Source organism: Heterodontus francisci, chromosome 12 (genome assembly GCF_036365525.1).
Source record: "Heterodontus francisci isolate sHetFra1 chromosome 12, sHetFra1.hap1, whole genome shotgun sequence".
Lineage (NCBI taxonomy): Eukaryota > Metazoa > Chordata > Chondrichthyes > Heterodontiformes > Heterodontidae > Heterodontus > Heterodontus francisci.
Window position 1 is genome coordinate 38,603,783 of NC_090382.1, and position 16,684 is coordinate 38,620,466.

The 16,684-nt window shown below is 46.4% G+C and overlaps 2 protein-coding genes across 2 annotated transcripts; one reads left to right on the top strand and one right to left on the bottom strand.

Annotated features, from left to right (window-relative positions):
• The first annotated feature begins 312 nt into the window (after nt 1-312).
• On the top strand, nt 313-1,401 carry LOC137375694 (putative nuclease HARBI1). The gene is made up of 2 exons (XM_068043081.1): nt 313-676; nt 974-1,401. The coding sequence occupies exons 1-2, from the start codon at nt 313-315 to the stop codon at nt 1,399-1,401; spliced, it is 792 nt and encodes a 263-aa protein (XP_067899182.1).
• Nucleotides 1,402-3,120: 1,719 nt separating this feature from the next.
• LOC137375695 (CGG triplet repeat-binding protein 1-like) lies at nt 3,121-4,070 on the bottom strand. Its single transcript, XM_068043082.1, has 2 exons — nt 3,707-4,070; nt 3,121-3,266 (listed from the first exon to the last, which is right to left on the bottom strand). The coding sequence occupies exons 1-2, from the start codon at nt 4,068-4,070 to the stop codon at nt 3,121-3,123; spliced, it is 510 nt and encodes a 169-aa protein (XP_067899183.1).
• Between the last annotated feature and the right edge of the window lie 12,614 nt (nt 4,071-16,684).

The following is a 16,684-nucleotide window of genomic DNA, read 5'->3' on the forward strand; positions in this document are numbered from 1 at the left end:
GGCCTAGGCCCAGGAGAGAGACCACCTGCCATGGGCCTCCGCCACGCAGGCTTTGGGGCCCCCCATTGAGGAAGAGGGATAGCTCAGAGAGATGAAAGTCCAGGCACTGGCAGGGGTACATCAGGAACCTCAGGACCAGCAAGAGGGCCAGAAAAGCACATAGTGGGACATGCCCAACAGCCAGCTGTGCACAGCAGAGGCTATTCCCAGGTGAGAGGCTACTGTCCTAGGCTGAACTATCTCCTGCTGTCTGAGCAGCAGTGTCAGAGAAGACTGTGGCTCTCCAAGAAAGCAGTCACTGATCTTTGTGCCATGGTCCAGGATGAGCAGAGACACATGGGGGTTGGTGGACACCCAATGCCAGTGGTGCTGAAGGCTGCCATGGTTCTCAACCTGTATGCCTCTGCCTCTTTCCAGGGATCCACTGCAGACTTGTGTGGGATTTCGCAGTCTGCAGCCCATTGGTGCAACAAGGAGGTGACCAATGTGATGTTCAAGAGGGCCAGAGACTATGTGCACTACCGCACCAACCTGGAAAGTCAGATGGAGAGGTCCATTGGGGCCACTGCTAGATTCCCCCAGGTGCACGATGTGATCCATGCGGCCATTAAGACTCCCACACCAGCTAGCAGCCTTCATCAACAGGAAGAGCATCCACTTGCTCAATGTCCAACTGGTCTGTGGGCACCGAAAGTGGATCCTTCAAGTGTGTGCACGGTGTTGTGGCACATCTTTAAGTCGGTGTGGTTTTGTTTTCTGTATACATCACTGAAGGGGAAATGATGCAATGTATCATGTGACACAGACTCTATCTCAGTCCGCTGTGAGGAAGCAACCAGATCAGACATGTGTACAAGTTCTCCTATTTTGTAATGCTGCTATCAATTCTTCAACTCCTTAATAAATGATCCTACTTATTTGTGTGTTAAGCGATCCCTTATGCGTGGTTAGTGCCTTGATGTTTATTTGTTAGTAAGCACATGGAGAAGAAAACACAACACGCAGTTCCTGGGAAGAAGCCACGATGCATATCTACTTTGGCAGTACCAAGTACCACAGCTTCTCCGGACCCCTGTGCGCCTTCAGGCATTGATATTGGGAGACAAGGGCTACTTGCTGAGGACATGGGATGAACCCACCCAGGGATGCAGAGGAGACATACATGGGTTAACCCTGAGCGACCATCGAGCAGGCCATTGGTCTCTGAAGATGCAACTCAGTTGCCTAGATCGATCTGGTGGAGCCTTTCAGTATGCCCCAGCAAGGGTCTTGCGTATCGTGGTGGTCTGCTGTGTATTGCAAAAACTGGCACTGCAGAGGGGGGTGGTGTTGAATAGTGAGGACATTGTCGATCGTGATGCCTCCTCAAAAGATGAGGACATCGAGGAACCAACTGACTAGGTGATACAAGATGAGGGTACCCTTGGAGCACAGGCAGGGTGCAATGAGATAATGTGCATGGGCGGCTCTGGACGCGCTAATACATAACCGTTTCTTGTGACCCTTATGCCTAGGGCCCTACCAAATTCACGGTCAATTTTTACAAAGTCATAGCATTTTCAGAATTGTGAATTTCATGATTTCACGTATTTAAATTGTAAATTTCACGGTGTCGCAACAAACCTTGAAAATGATCTTCTTAAAACAAAAAAAAAGACAAGGGAAGTTTCTGGTTTCTAGTGGCATTTATTGTGTACTAAAAAACTATTATAAAAAGCTGACTATTAACAGGCCACATTCTTTACTCACTGAAGTCAGTGGTTGACTGAGCATGGAGCAACCTGCAACTGTCTCTCTTCATTCCCTGTCTCTACACTGTGAACACCTGTCTGTGTTTAGACACCGCTCTCTCCGTGTCCAGAGTTTGTTGGAATTGTCAGACTGTGCCGTGCTAGCCTTGTAAGGTGGGGGATTCTGCATTCCACAAAGTTCCAGGACTGCAGCACAAAGTACAATCTGTTTCTTTTGCAATGCTTTTATAAGCAGGAATCTCCAGCCTACAGTTCTTGTCAAAGTCTGAAATTGCAAATTTGTGCAGGGGCAAAGATACACACAGCTTTCAGGAATGCCACAGCGGGTTCTTACAACCCCTGAGCCACTTTTTATTCACCGCTTGACGCTTCCCCATAGCAATAATATTGTTTGAGCTTCTTTGCCATGCAAGAAAACACCTGTTCAGCACAGGCATTTATGTGCATGACATATAATAAGGACAGCATTAGGCATTACGCTTTGGAGCACAGATTTGAAAGATTTTTTCATGTAAGTTACATTGTCATTAATGAAAGCAGACACTTTGTTGAAATCTGCACAGTATTTTGAAAGGGTTTTGGTTATTGCTTGGGTAACTGGTGTAATTAACAGCTTCTAAGTGTACGCAGTCTGCGAGCACTGTTAGCTTCCCTGACTGTACATCTTTGGCCTTAACAGACGTAAAATCAGATGAAACATGTAGCACATATTTGCAATGCTCATTGGTGGGCTCATCACAAATAATTGCAAAAGACTCACATGTGTTAATCTGAGATTTCATCTCCTCACAATGTGTAGCAAAAACCTTTGGTAGGTTGTCCTGTCGTGGTTTATTTGCACTTGGCATGCAATTGCCATTTTAGTACAGAACCTGAGTACTGCTGAAAAATGAGACATGCTCTCAAAGCTTTTTGTCTTGCACTCACCAGGATAGATGCAAGAATGCCAAATTTCAAAAGGTGCAACAATTAGTACTGCATGGGAATAGGGGTGCTGATTGGTTGGCAAGTCGATTCTGATTGGTCGAGGCTAAGCCATGGAGAATGGACAAGGGAACTATTGTTCCCTATGCTTTGTTTAATTCAGAAAAAAAGGCACAACACATGGACATGTTCCTTTTGGCTGCAGAGGTTCAGTCCCTGCGTATGAATGGCTACCCCGATAAGATCATTGCTTGCTGTATATTAAGCATACTCATGAATGGGCCAAAAAAACACCACTTTTGGATGCGAAAAATGCCCAGTCTACCTCAAATGAGCAACAGATGAAGCTAGCCATTTCACACTGCTACTATGCAGTAGCAACACAAGTGGTATTTCCACTAACAGTATACAGCTGTCAAGTCAAAAAGACGTTCTGCCTCTCACACTAATGAGCAATGTGGTCTATGAATTCCAGTGCTGGAGTGATGCCAGGTACATACGTCGTACGTTTCAACGACTGAAAGATCATATCAAACAGCACGTCCCTTCGGCTGTTTGCAATAGGCAGCGTATTGACCATACTCAACCAGCCTGTCCTTGCAAAACTCAGAACACAATGTCTAACGTTAGATGTGATTTCATGATTGGACAGCACTTACTGAACAATCCCAAGTGTGCTAAGAATTACACTAACAACCAATTTAAGATTATCAGTCTGGCTTGCAATGTGGCTCCCTTACATTTGCTAGAAGCTACATATATTCATATGCAGGGACCTATCCTCTGCAGGCAAAAGGAACATGTCCAAGCTTTGAGCCTTTTTGAATTAAGCAAAGCCTGAGGGACGGTGGTTCCCTGGTGCATTCTCTGTGGCAATGTCTCGACCAGTGTCGACTTACCAACCATTCAGCACCCCTTTCTTGTTGCTCACTTTAAAATTTAGCATTCTTGCATCTGTCTTCGAGCGCAAGATGAAAAGCTTTGAGAGCATGTCTCTTTTTTTCAGCAATAACCACCATTTTGCACATTACATTGAATGAATACCTGCAGCTTTGGGCGATCAAGTTTTTCCAATGATATGTTGGCAGTTGCAAAAGCATCCACAAGTTCCATTGTAACTAACTGACTATTTTCTGAGCTCTCTGCCAACTTCTTAAAAAGAGATGAAATCGTTGCTTGTTTTTTTGCGTGTTTGTTTTCCAGCAGTGCTCTCTTTCTGCTGCCATGGCTTTCGGACTCTAAGTGGCATTGAACCATTGCCCGGCATGTGTGATCCAACAAAACGTTGTAGCTTATGCAAAACAGTATTCTACCATTGGCATGCAGAAATTGGCTTCCAAATTCTTTCACTCGATGTGCTGCAGTAATGGTTGTGGCTGTTTTTGATTTGCTCATTCTGGCATTCTCATTTGTCTGCTAAACTTTAGACTGCTTCTCTAAAACTTCACCAGAAGCGCTCCCTCATCTATTAATCGTTGGCACGGACACAATGGGCTGAATGGCCTCCTTCTGTGCCGTAATATTTCTATGGTTCTATGGTTCTAATCAGCGAGTTGAACCTTGTGTCAATCACTAAAACATGCGATGTTCGCAACCTTCCTAGCAATCAACCAAGTGAGCCTTGTGTCAATGAATCAAATGCGCAAAGTTTGCAAAATGGTCAATTTCATGGAGGACCTGAGATTTCATGGTCTATGATGCATTTTTCACAGCCATGAATTTGGTAGGGCACTACTTATGTCCTTTCAGAAATGTTCCAATAAAGCCTTACTTTTAATCAGCCCTGCTGTCGCCTCTTTCATTTTGCACTCCATCTCCCAGTGGTCAGGTGCACAGCGCACAGTGCAAGGCTGAGGAGCTGACTGACTGTAGTTTAGTTCATCACTTCCAGCCCACTGAGGGAGCAAGGCTGTAGATGAGATTTCACAGGGCAGCAAGAATTGGAATAAGAGGTAACAGTGAATGAAAGGTATATTGAGCGTACAACAAAAGTGAGACTATATCTACATAATCTAAACACTCCTATACCCCAAGCACAGCTAGGTGCTTTTCTTCACTCTCTTATGAGTATCCTATATGATGCTCTCCCTGCGCCTGCAGCTGAGGTGGAGGCAGCCTGCTGAGGGGGAGGTGCTGCCCCCGGCGTGGGATGACTTTGGTGGCTGTCTTTGGGCTTGGGTTGGCACACCTGTCTCATCATCAGTAATAGCGTGGCCGCCTTCGTGCCCCATCGTTTCTAAGGCGTCCTTCTCCATGGGAGTCAGGAGGTGAAGGTATGGCAGCCCTCACTAGTGTTGGCCCTGTTGTGTGCCATCTTCTCCTGTAAGCACAAGATAGAAGACTGTTGGTTTCCCCACAGAGACGAGCACAATGGCTATGCTGCTGGCAGCCCAACAGTCAATGATGAGGGCACATGAATGCTACCTACATATGGCCACTCTCGATGGACCTTGTGGGGGTCAGCACTGACAGACAGGTGCCTCTCATCGAGATGCAGCCATGACTCTGACAGGACATGCTGCTGCCTGACCGCCTTGCCACGGGCTGGGTGGTTATTCCCTCTCTACCAAATGCACCCTCTCATGTTGTCACATGCTAGCCCCAAAGGGAAAAGCAGTATGGAGTACTCACATTGGTGGACTGAAGGAAATCGCTGACGGGCTTGCGGCACTAGATCCAGGTTCTCTGGGTGACACCTCTGCAATCTCCTTCTAGGCTTGCTTGCTCAGACGGGCTGATCTCCTCTTCCTGTCCCTGGGGAAAAGAACCTTTCGCCTTGCTGTCGCACCATGGAGGAGAACTTGCAGGGAGGCATCACTGAACCGTGAGTCCACCCAGGGTCTTCTATCTGCCATTCCTGCTGTAGGCTTCCGGTCAGCTCCTTGGTGGGAGGCAGCAGTGAATATAGGGCTGGCAGCCCTTTAAAATATAGTGCCAGCACATGCTGCAGTTTTAGCTGATGCCGACTTCCCAGCCTCGCATCCGCCCTCTGCACTTCAATCATACAGCCCGCATGCCTCCTCTGTGTTAATTGTTAATTGACCGGCTGCCATGAGATCGCATACGTCCAGCCGCTGAACGCCTGAGCAGAAGCATCCAGTGCCACAGGGACCTGCAGCTTTGCTGCAAAGTCCAGCCCAGAATCTCAGTTTAAAGTCAAATAGAAGAAAGAATTAACTTGTTCTAATATCACACCATTCATGTCATTATGGCATCCCAAAGGGCTTTATAGCCAATGAATTACTTTTGTAGTGCAGTTACTATTGCTTTGCAGGATAACAACAGCCAATTTGCAAAAAGCGAGGTTCCACAAACAGCAATGAGATAAATGAATATATATTCTGTTTTGGTGGTGTTAGTTGAAGAATAAATGTTGATCAGGTCAATGGCAGAACTAATCTTTGAATAACACCGTGTGATCTTTTATTCTACCTGAGCATGCAGATTGTGACTTTGTTTAATAATGTGTGACTGTCGCTCCCTGAGTGCATTACAACAGTGACAACACATAAAAAATACTTCATTGGCTTCATTCCTCAAGTTGTCAAAAGTGCTATATAAATGCAAGGTTTTTTTTGGCACTAAGGTGCCAACTGAAATTTTGTGCTTAGGTTTTGGAGTGGAAATTGAAACCACTATCTTCTGACTCAGAGGTGAGAGTGGTACCACTGACTGAAGGCTGACTATGTGATGAATGGTATCTTCACAAATGCAGCACTGCATTAGTACTACCAGCCTTGATTGTGCTTTCAGATTCTCATGTGAGGACCAACATACTGGTTCAAAGGCAAACCTGCTGTGAAATGCACCAAACTAATACCAACTGAGTCAAGCTGACACTCAAAGCTGGCTCAAGGGTGGAAACAGAGGAAGGTCTGGGAGCTGGTCAACCTTTGGCCACAGTTATTACAGGCCCAGGGAAACCGAATAAGAGCAAGAACAAATTGCATACCCAATGACAGATAGAGGGAAAAACCATGCTTGAAGAAAAATTTAATGTAGAATCCATTAACAGCTTTGGAGAGATTATTAGTGATCTTGTGTTAGCAGTTCTTCATGTCACAGTGCTAGAATCAATGGAATCAGCATTGTTATGTTATGAACTGCTGACACAAGCCACTAGTGAATAAATGTTCTTAGATTTAAAAACAAGAAACTGTTCCATTTACTTTTTAACTCCATCTCAATCTGACACATTGTCCAGATCAATATTTCAGAACAAGCAGCAGTTAATTTGGTCACTGCATTTCAGTGACCTGCATTGTTATTAATAAAATCATACACAATAACTCCTCATTCCCACTGCTGGCGTGAGTATTCCAACATTTCCTTTGGTTGAAAAGCCTTAGGCTGTTTTAATAACTTATTACCCCTTTCACTTTCTTTCAGCATAATGCTGAATATCCATAAATATGGAGGGATAAAAATCCTTCTGCATATGAGAAACCAACTTTTCCAAGAAATTTAATAATTAAAAAAAAAATCTCTCTTCTATTGCCACTTGGATATTCTCCAGCATCAGTGAGCACTGTAACATTATTTGGTGACTGAAAACTATTAGCAACTTTTCCCATCTCCCCACCACCACTCCAACTTAAATAATAAATAGCTGCCATCACTAAGTAGATATCAGTCACTCAGAAACTTTTGCTGCAGATAAAATAACATTGAATCAGCATTAACAATCAGACATGGACCTGAGAATTTTCCTTTGAGACCAATGGGTTATACTATCTATGGACTCCGACCCAAACAGATGGGCATGCTTAACAAACTACAGATCCCCATAGGTGAGATGGTGGTGTAGTGGTATTGTCACTGGACTAATAACCCAGAGACCCAGGCTATTGCTCTGGGGACATGGGTTCAAATCTTAGCACAGCAAAAAGTGGAATTTGAATTCAAATAATAAATCTGGAATTAAAGCAGTCTAATAAAGGCCATGAAAACATCGTCAATGGTTGTAAAAACCCATCTTGTTCACTAATGTCCTTGTGACTACATGTGACTCCAGACCCACAACGATGTGGTTGACTCTTACATGCCTTCTAAAATGGCCTAGCAAGCTACTCAGCTGTATCTAACTGCACAGAGTCAATAAAAAAGAATGAAACTAGACTAGCCACCTAGCATTGACCTAGACACTGGAAACAACAACGGCAAACTCAGCCCTGTTGACCCTGTAAAGTCCTCCTCCCTAACATCTGGGGGCTTGTGCCAAAGTTGGGAGAGCTGTTCCACAGACTAGTCAAGCAACTCATACTTATACTCGTCATAGTCACTGAATCATACCTTACAGACAATGTCCCAGACATTGCCATCACCATCCCCAGGTATGTCCTGTCCCACCGGCGGGACAGACCCAGCAGAGGTGGTGGCACAGTGGTATACAGTCAGGAGGCAGTTGCCCTGGGAGTCCTCAACATCGACTCCGGAGCCCATGAAGTCTCATGGCATCAGGCCAAATAATGGGCAAGGAAACCTCCTGCTGATTACCACCTACTGCCCTCCCTTAGCTGATGAATCAGTACGTGGCACAGTGACGCAGTGGTTAGCACCGCAGCCTCACAGCTCCAGGGACCCGGGTTCGATTCTGGGTACTGCCTGTGCGGAGTTTGCGAGTTCTCCCTGTGACCGCGTGGGTTTTCGCCGGGTGCTCCGGTTTCCTCCCACAGCCAAAAACTTGCAGGTGATAGGTAAATTGGCCATTGTAAATTGCCCCTAGTGTAGGTAGGTGGTAGGGAATATGGTATTACTGTAGGGTTAGTATAAATGGGTGGTTGTTGGTCGGCACAGACTCAGTGGGCCTAAGGGCCTGTTTCAGTGCTGTATCGCTAAATAAATAGTAAATACTCCTCCCTGTTGAACACCACTTGGAGGAAGCATTGAGGGTGGAAAGAGTGCAGAATGTACTCTGGGTGGGGAACATCAATGCCCATCACCAAGAGTGACTCAGTAGCACCACTACTGATCGAGCTGGCCGAGTCCTGAAGGACATAGCTGCTGTACTGGGTATGTGGCAGGCGGTGAGGGAACCAACAAGAGGGAAACACATACTTGACCTCATCCTCACCAATCTGTCTGCTGCAGATGCATCTGTCCATGACAGTATTGGTAGGATTGACCACCGCACAGTCCTTGTGGAGACAAAGTCCCGTCCTCACATTGAGGATAGCTTCCATCGTGTTGTGTGACATTACCACCGTGCTAAATGGAATAGATTTCGAACAGATCTAGCAATGCAAAACTGGGCATCCATGAGGCGTTATGGGCCATCAGCAGCAGCAGAAATGTACTCAACCACAATCTGTAACCTCATGGCCTGGCATTACCATCAAGCCAGGAGACCAACCCTGGTTCAATGAAGAGTGCAGGAGGGCATGCCAGGGGCAGCACCAGGCATACCTCAAAATGAGGTGTCAACTTGATGAAGCTACAACACAGGACTACTTGTGTGCCAAACTGCGTAAGCAGCATGCAATAGACAGAGCTAAGCGATCCCATAGCCAACGGATCAGATCTAAGCTTTGCAGTCCTGCCACATCCAGCTGTGAATGGTGGTGGACAATTCGACAACTAATATCCACAAATATCCCCATCCTCAATGATGGGGGGGCCCGGCACATCAGTGCGAAAGATAAGGCTGAAGCACTTGGAACAATCTTCAACCAGAAGTGCTGAGTTCATGATCCATCTCGGCCTCCTCCTGAAGTCCCCGGCATCACAGATGCCAGTCTTCAGCCAATTCGAGTCACTCCATGTGATATCAAGAAACTGTCTGAAGGCATTGCATACTGGAAGAGCTATGGGCCCTGACAGTATTCCAGCAATAGTACTGAAGACCTTGCTACGCCCCTAGCCAAGCTGTTCCAGTACAGCTACAACACTGGCATCTACCCGGCAATGTGGAACATTGCCCAGGTATGTCCTGTACACAAAAAGCAGGACAAGTCCAACCCGGCCAATTACCGCCCCATCAATCTACTCTCAATCATCAGTAAAGTGATGGAAGGAGTCATCAACAGTGCCATCAAGCGACACTTGCTTAGCAATAACCTGCTCAGTGACGCTCAGTTTGGATCCTGCCAGGGCCTCTCAGCTCCTGATCTCATTACAGCCTTAGTTCAAACATGGATAAAAGAGCTGAACTCAAGAGGTGAAGTGAGAGTGACTGCCCTTGACATCGAAGCAGCATTTGACTGGGTATGGCATCAAGGAACCCTAGCAAAACTGGAGTCAATGGGAATCAGGGGGAAAACCCTCCGCTGGTTGAAGTCAAACCTAGCGCAAAGGAAGATGGTTGTGGTTGTTGGAGGTCAATCATCTCAGCTTCAGGACATCTCTGCATGAGTTCCTCAGGGTAGTGTCCTAGGCCCAACCATATTCAGCTGCTTCATCAATGAGCTTCCTTCAATCATAAGGTCAGAAGTGGGGATGTTCGCTGATGATTGCACAACGTTCAGCACCATTCGTGACTCCTCAGATACTGAAGAAGTCCATGTAGAAATGCAGCAAGAGCTGGAAATTATTTAGGTTTGGGCTGGTAAGTGGCGAGTAACATTCGCACCACACAAGTGCCAGGCAATGACCATCTCCAGCAAGAGAGAATCTAACCATCTCCACTTGACATTCAATGGCATTATCATCGCTGAATCTCCCACTATCAACATCCTAAGAGCTACCATTGACCAGAAACTGAACTGGAGTAGCCACATAAATACTGTGACTACAAGAGCAGGTCAGAGGCTCGGAATCCTGCGGTGACTAACTCATCTCCTGACTCCCCAAAGCCTGTCCACCATCTACAAGGCACAAGTCAGGAGTGTGATGGAATACTGTCCATTTGCCTGGATCGGTGCAGCTCCAACAACACTCAAGAAGCTCAACACCATCCAGGACAAAGCAGCCTGCTTGATTTGCACCCCATCTACAAACATTCACTCCCTCCACCACCGACGCGCAGTGGCAGCAGTGTGTACCATCTACAAGATGCACTGCAGCAATGCACCAAGACTCCCTAGACAGCACCTTCCAAACCCATGACCTCGATCAACTAGAAGGACAAGGGCAGCAAATGCATGGGAACACCACCACCTGCATGTTCCCCTCCAAGTCACACACCATCCTGACTTGGAACTATATCGCCGTTCCTTCACTGTCGCTGGGTCAACATCCTGGAACTCCCTTCCTAACAGCACTGTGGGTGTACCTACCCCACATGGACTGCAGCGGTTCAAGAAGGCAGCTCACCACCACCTTCTCAAGGGCAATTAGGGATGGGCAATAAATGCTGGCCTAGCCAGCGACGCCCACATCCCATGAAATTAATTTTAAAAAACCATGACATAGAAAAGGAACATACTAAACAAGAAAGTTAAGGTAAGACATTCATTCTGCCTTCTGCCGTATTGATTCATTTCTTCTGGAGAGCAGGTTTTCTGCTTTCAGTTCTTTAATGTAAGAAGAGGAGTTTTAAAAATTAGGAAAGATCAATGAATAGAATGAATTTCATACTGAACGAGGCCCTTTGGGGACCAAAAGAAAAGTTTGCAAAGAACAGCAATTGTGAATCAATAGATCTTAAACTTCTACACTGACCTGAATCTTATAACTTTGGTAGATTCTTCTGGCAGAAGAGCTACTGTCAAATGGATTAATTTAAAGTAAACAGGTTAACTAATGTGGTAAAATAGCACAGAGAGGAATTTCATACTAAAGTAGGCAACACAACAGTTACACATAATTGCAGCTTGATCATGAGTGGGTAGAATTAACTCAGGTGATGGTTGCCATTCAGCATTACTCAGCTAGACTGAAAAAACCTCATAATGGCACTTAAGTATTAAAGCATAAAATACAGATGTGGGACTATAAAACAGCAGCAAATAAAGGAGGAATATTGGTAGGAATGATGATATTGAAAGGATAGAGTTGGAGAGTCATTTATGGCACAGAAGGAGGCCATTCGGCCTATTGAGTCCAAACCAGTTCTCCACAGAGCTATGCTGTCAGTCCCACTCCCCGGTAAAGGCCTGCTCAAGTCACTAAAAAAAAAACCTGACCCGAACCCGACAGAGCCACATCAGACCCGAGCCTGACCCGACCACCGTAATGTTCCCTTTACTTACCTTCCGACTCCCAATCTTTAGGAAGCTGCAGCATGAGCGTGATGACGTCATAGAGATGCTCACACGCTCACTGCGTAGACTCAGTTTCCCTGCTTGACGTCCCGGACTCCCAGCTCAGGTAAGTTTTTTCCTTTAAACACTTACCTGCAATTCTTACTGTGTGTGTCCGACACGGACCCAGCCCGACCCAACCCGAGCCTGAAGGCCGGACCCGGAAGAGCAGCCCGACCCGACCCGAACCCAACATGTTGTTGGGTCCCGTCGGGTTCGGGTCGGGTAGCAGGCCTTCACTCCCTGGTTTGATCCCTGTAGCCTTGCAAGTCTATTTCTCTCAGGTGGCCATCCAGCTTCCTCTTGAAGTCATTGATCATCTCCACTTCCACCACCCTTGTGGGCAGCAAGTTCCAGGTCATTAACTCCCACTGCATAAAAAAAATGCTGCCTCATATTCCCCCTGCATCTTTTGCCCAAAACCTTCAATCTGTGTCCCATAGTCCTTGTATCATTTGTTAATGGGAACAACTTTTCATTGTCTAACTTATCCAAGTTGCCATTTAGCTCAAAGTTTGTATACTGCTCTCTTTCTGTCTCCCTTTCATATTCCCCCTCCCTACTTCTGACATTATGAAGCTCTCCATTGGAATTGAAAGGTATCAAATGCCCACTGCCTCCTGAGTGGTTTCTGTTCTTGCATTCATACTTGGGGTTGAATTACTCTTTGAGATATTTGTAACTAACATGTTACCCATGTTCTATATGAAATTCTTCTGTGTGTTACTTTATCACACCTGTTTATTTCAATGGGTTGTTAATGCATTAAAGTCGCATATAGAGAACTTACCTGAACATGATAACATTTGTTACAAATATTACTCAGCTTTTAGCCACCCCTACTAATATCTCCTCCATTGTCTTGGCATCTATTTTTGTTTGATACACTTTTGTGAAGTGCATTAGGAATTTTTTTTCTATGTTAAAGGAGCTATATAAATGCAAGTTATTAAATGAAAGCGGTGCCTGCATTCTCAAACAATACTGATTGACTGCAGACAGTGTGCTGAATTTAGCGAACCTGTCATGGGCCTGTTTACTTTGATCGTAAAAATAGAAAAGCAGAATTTTTTTAAAAGGTGTGAAACTGGTAAGTATTGATTTTTAGAGAGACTTGGGGGTACTCGTACAAGGAATGCACAAAGTTAACATGCAGGTGCAGCAGGCTATTAGGAAGGCAAATGGCATGTTGGCCATTATTGCAAGGGGATTGGAGTACAGGAATAAAGAAGTTTTGCTAAAATTGTACAGGGTTTTGGTGAGACCGCACCTGGAATATTGTGTGCAGTTTTGGTCTCCACATTTAAGGAAGGATATAAGAATTTAAGAAGGGTTTAAGAAAGGGCAGCACAGTGGTGCAGTGGCTAGCACTGCAGCCTCACAGCTCCAGCGACCCAGGTTTGGTTCTGGGCACTGCCTGTGCAGACTTTGCAAGTTCTCCCTGTGACTGCATGGGTTTCCTCTGGGTGCTCTGGTTTCCTCCCATATGCCAAAGACTTGCGGGTTGATAGGTAAATTGGCCATTGTAAAAATTGCCCCTAGGGTAGGTAGGTAGGTAGTAGGAGAATTGAGGGAAGGTGGGGATGTGAGAGGGAAAATGGGATTAATGTAGGATTAGTATAAATGGGTGGTTGATGGTCAGCGTGGACTCATTGGGCCGAAGGGCCTGTTTCAGTGCTGCATCACTCGATATACTTGCACTGGAGGCAGTACAGTGAAGAGTTACTAAATTGGTCCCTGGATGAGGGGGTTGGTCGATGATGAGAAGCTGAGTAAATTGGGCTTATTGTCTGGAGCTTAGAAGAATGAGAGGCAATCTAATTGAGACATATAAGATTCTGAAAGGGCTCTGCTACAGCTACAGAAGTCAGTTTAAACACACTACTTAAGTAACTAAATTCAGCTGCTCTCCCAGCAAGTTTTTTTTCTCTTCCTGTTTAAGACTGGAAGAAACTTAAACAATAAATTTTAGTTAAATGCTAAAAACAAACAAAACTAGATTTTAGAAAGAGATTAACCCTTAAGATTCCCTTAGGGTAGGCGGTGACGTAGTGGTATTATCACTGGACTAGTGACCCAGGGTATTTCTCTGGGGACATGGGTTCGAATCCCACCACAGCATTAATTAATAAATCTGGACTTAAAAGCTAGTCTAATGATGGCCATGAAACCATTGTTGATTGTTGTAAAAATCCATCTGGTTCACTAATGTCCTTTAGGGAAGGAAATCTGCTGTCCTTACCTGGTCTGGCCTACATGTGACTCCAGACCCACAGCAATGTGGTTAACTCTTACATGCCCTCTGAAATGGCCTAGCAAGCCACTCAGTTGTACCTAACCGCTACGAAGTCAATAAAAAAGAATGAAACCGGACGGGCCACCCGGCATCGACCGAGGCACCGGAAACGACAACGGCAAACCCAGCCCTGTCGACCCTGCAAAGTCCTCCTTACTAACATCTGGGGGCTTGTGCCAAAGTTGGGAGAGCTGTCCCACAGACTAGTCAAGCAACAGCCTAACATAGTCATACTCACGGAATCATACCTGTCAGACAATGTCCCAGACACTGCTATCACCATCCCTGGGTATGTCCTGTCCCACCGGCAGGACAGACCCACCAGAGGTGGTGGCACAGTGGTATACAGTAGGGTGGGAGTTGCCCTGGGAGTCCGCAATATCGACTCCAGACCCCATGAAGTCTCATGGCATCAGGTCAAACATGGGCAAGGTAACCTCCTACTGATTACCACTTACCGCCCTCCCTCAGCTGATGACTCAGTACTCCAACATGTTGAACACCACTTGGAGGAAGCATAAAGGAAGGCAAGAGCACAAAATGTACTCTGGGTGGGGGACTTCAGTGTCCATCACCAAGAGTGGCTCGGTAGCATCACTACCGACCGAGCTGGCCAAGTCCTAAAGGACATAGCTGCTAGACTGGGTCTGCGGCAGGTAGTGGGGGAACCAACACGAGGGAAAAACATACTTGACCTCGTCCTCACCAATCTACCTGTCGCAGATGCTTCTGCCCATGACAGTATTGGTAGGACTGACCACCCACAGTCCTTGTGGAGATGAAGTCCCGCCTTCACATTGAGGATACCGTCCATCGTGCTAAATGGGATAGATTTCGAACAGATCTAGCAGTGCAAAACTGGGCATCCATGAGGCGCTGTGGGCCACCAGCAGCAGCAGAATTGTACTCAACCACAATCTGTAACCTCATGGCCGGGCATATCCCCCACTCTACCATTACCATCAAGCCAGGAGACCAACCCTGGTTCAATGAAGAGTGCAGGAGGGCACGCCAGGACCAGCACCAGGCATACCTCAAAATGAGGTGTCAACCTGGTGAAGCTACAACCCAGGACAACTTGCATGCCAAACTGCGTAAGCAGCATGCGATAGACAGAGCTAAGTGATCCCATAACCAACGGATCAGATCTAAGCTCTGCAGTCCTGCCACATCCAGTCGTGAATGGTGGTGGACAATTAAACAACTAACTGGAGGCGGTGGGTCCACAGATATCCCCATCCTCAATGATGGAGGAGCCCAGCACATCAGTGCGAAAGATAAGGCTGAAGCATTTGCAACAATCTTCAGCCAGAAGTGCCGAGTTGATGACCCATCTTGGCCTCCTCCTGAAGTCTCCAGCATCACAGATGCCAGACTTCAGCCAATTTGATTCACTCCGCGTGATATCAAGAAACGACTGAAGGCACTGGATACTGCAAAAGCTATGGGCCCTGACAATATTCCAGTAATAGTATTGAAGTCCTGTGCTCCAGAACGTGCCACTCCCTTAGCCAAGCTGTTCCAGTACAGCGACAGCACTGGCATCTACCCTGCAATGTGGAAAATTGCCCAGGTATGTCCTGTACACAAAAAGCAGGACAAGTCCAACCCGGCCAATTACCACCCCATCAGCCTGCTCTCAGTCATCAGTAAAGTGATGGAAGGTGTCATCAACAGTGCCATCAAGCAGCACTTGCTTAGCAATAACCTGCTCAGTTTGGGTTCTCCAGGGCCACTCAGCTCCTGACCTCATTACAGCCTTGGTGCAAACATGGACAAAAGAGCTGAACTCAAGAGGTGAGGTGAGAGTGACTGCCCTTGACATCAAGGCAGCATTTGACCGAGTATGGCATCAAGGAGCCCTAGGAAAACTACGTCAATGAGAATCAGGGGGAAAACCCTCCGCTGGGTGGAGTCATACCTAGCGCAAAGGAAGATGGTTGTGGTTGTTGGAAGTCAATCATCTGAGCTCCAGGATATCACTGCAGGAGTTCCTCATGGTAGTGTCCTAGGCCCAACCATCTTCAGCTGCTTCATCAATGACCTTCCTTCAGTCATAAGGTCAGAAGTGGGGATGTTCGCTGATGCTTGCACAATGCTCAGCAACATTCGTGACTCCTCAGATACTGAAGCAGTCCGTGTAGAAATGCAGCAAGACCTGGACAACATCCAGGCTTGGGCTGATAGGTGGCAAGTAACATTCGCGCCACACAAGTGGCAGGCAATGACCATCTCCAACAAGAGAGAATCTAACCATCTCCTCTTGACATTCAATGGCATTACCATCGCTGAATCCCCCACTATCAACATCCTCGGGGCTACCATTGACCATAAACTGAACTGGAGTAGCCATATAAATACCGTGGCCACATGAGCAGGACAGAGGCTAGGAATCCTGCGGCGAGTATCTCACCTCCTGACTCCCCAAAGCCTGTCCACCATCTACAAGGCACAAGTCAGGAGTGTGATGGAATACTCTCCACTTGCCTGGATGGGTGCAGCTCCAACAACACTCAAGAAGCTCGACACCATCC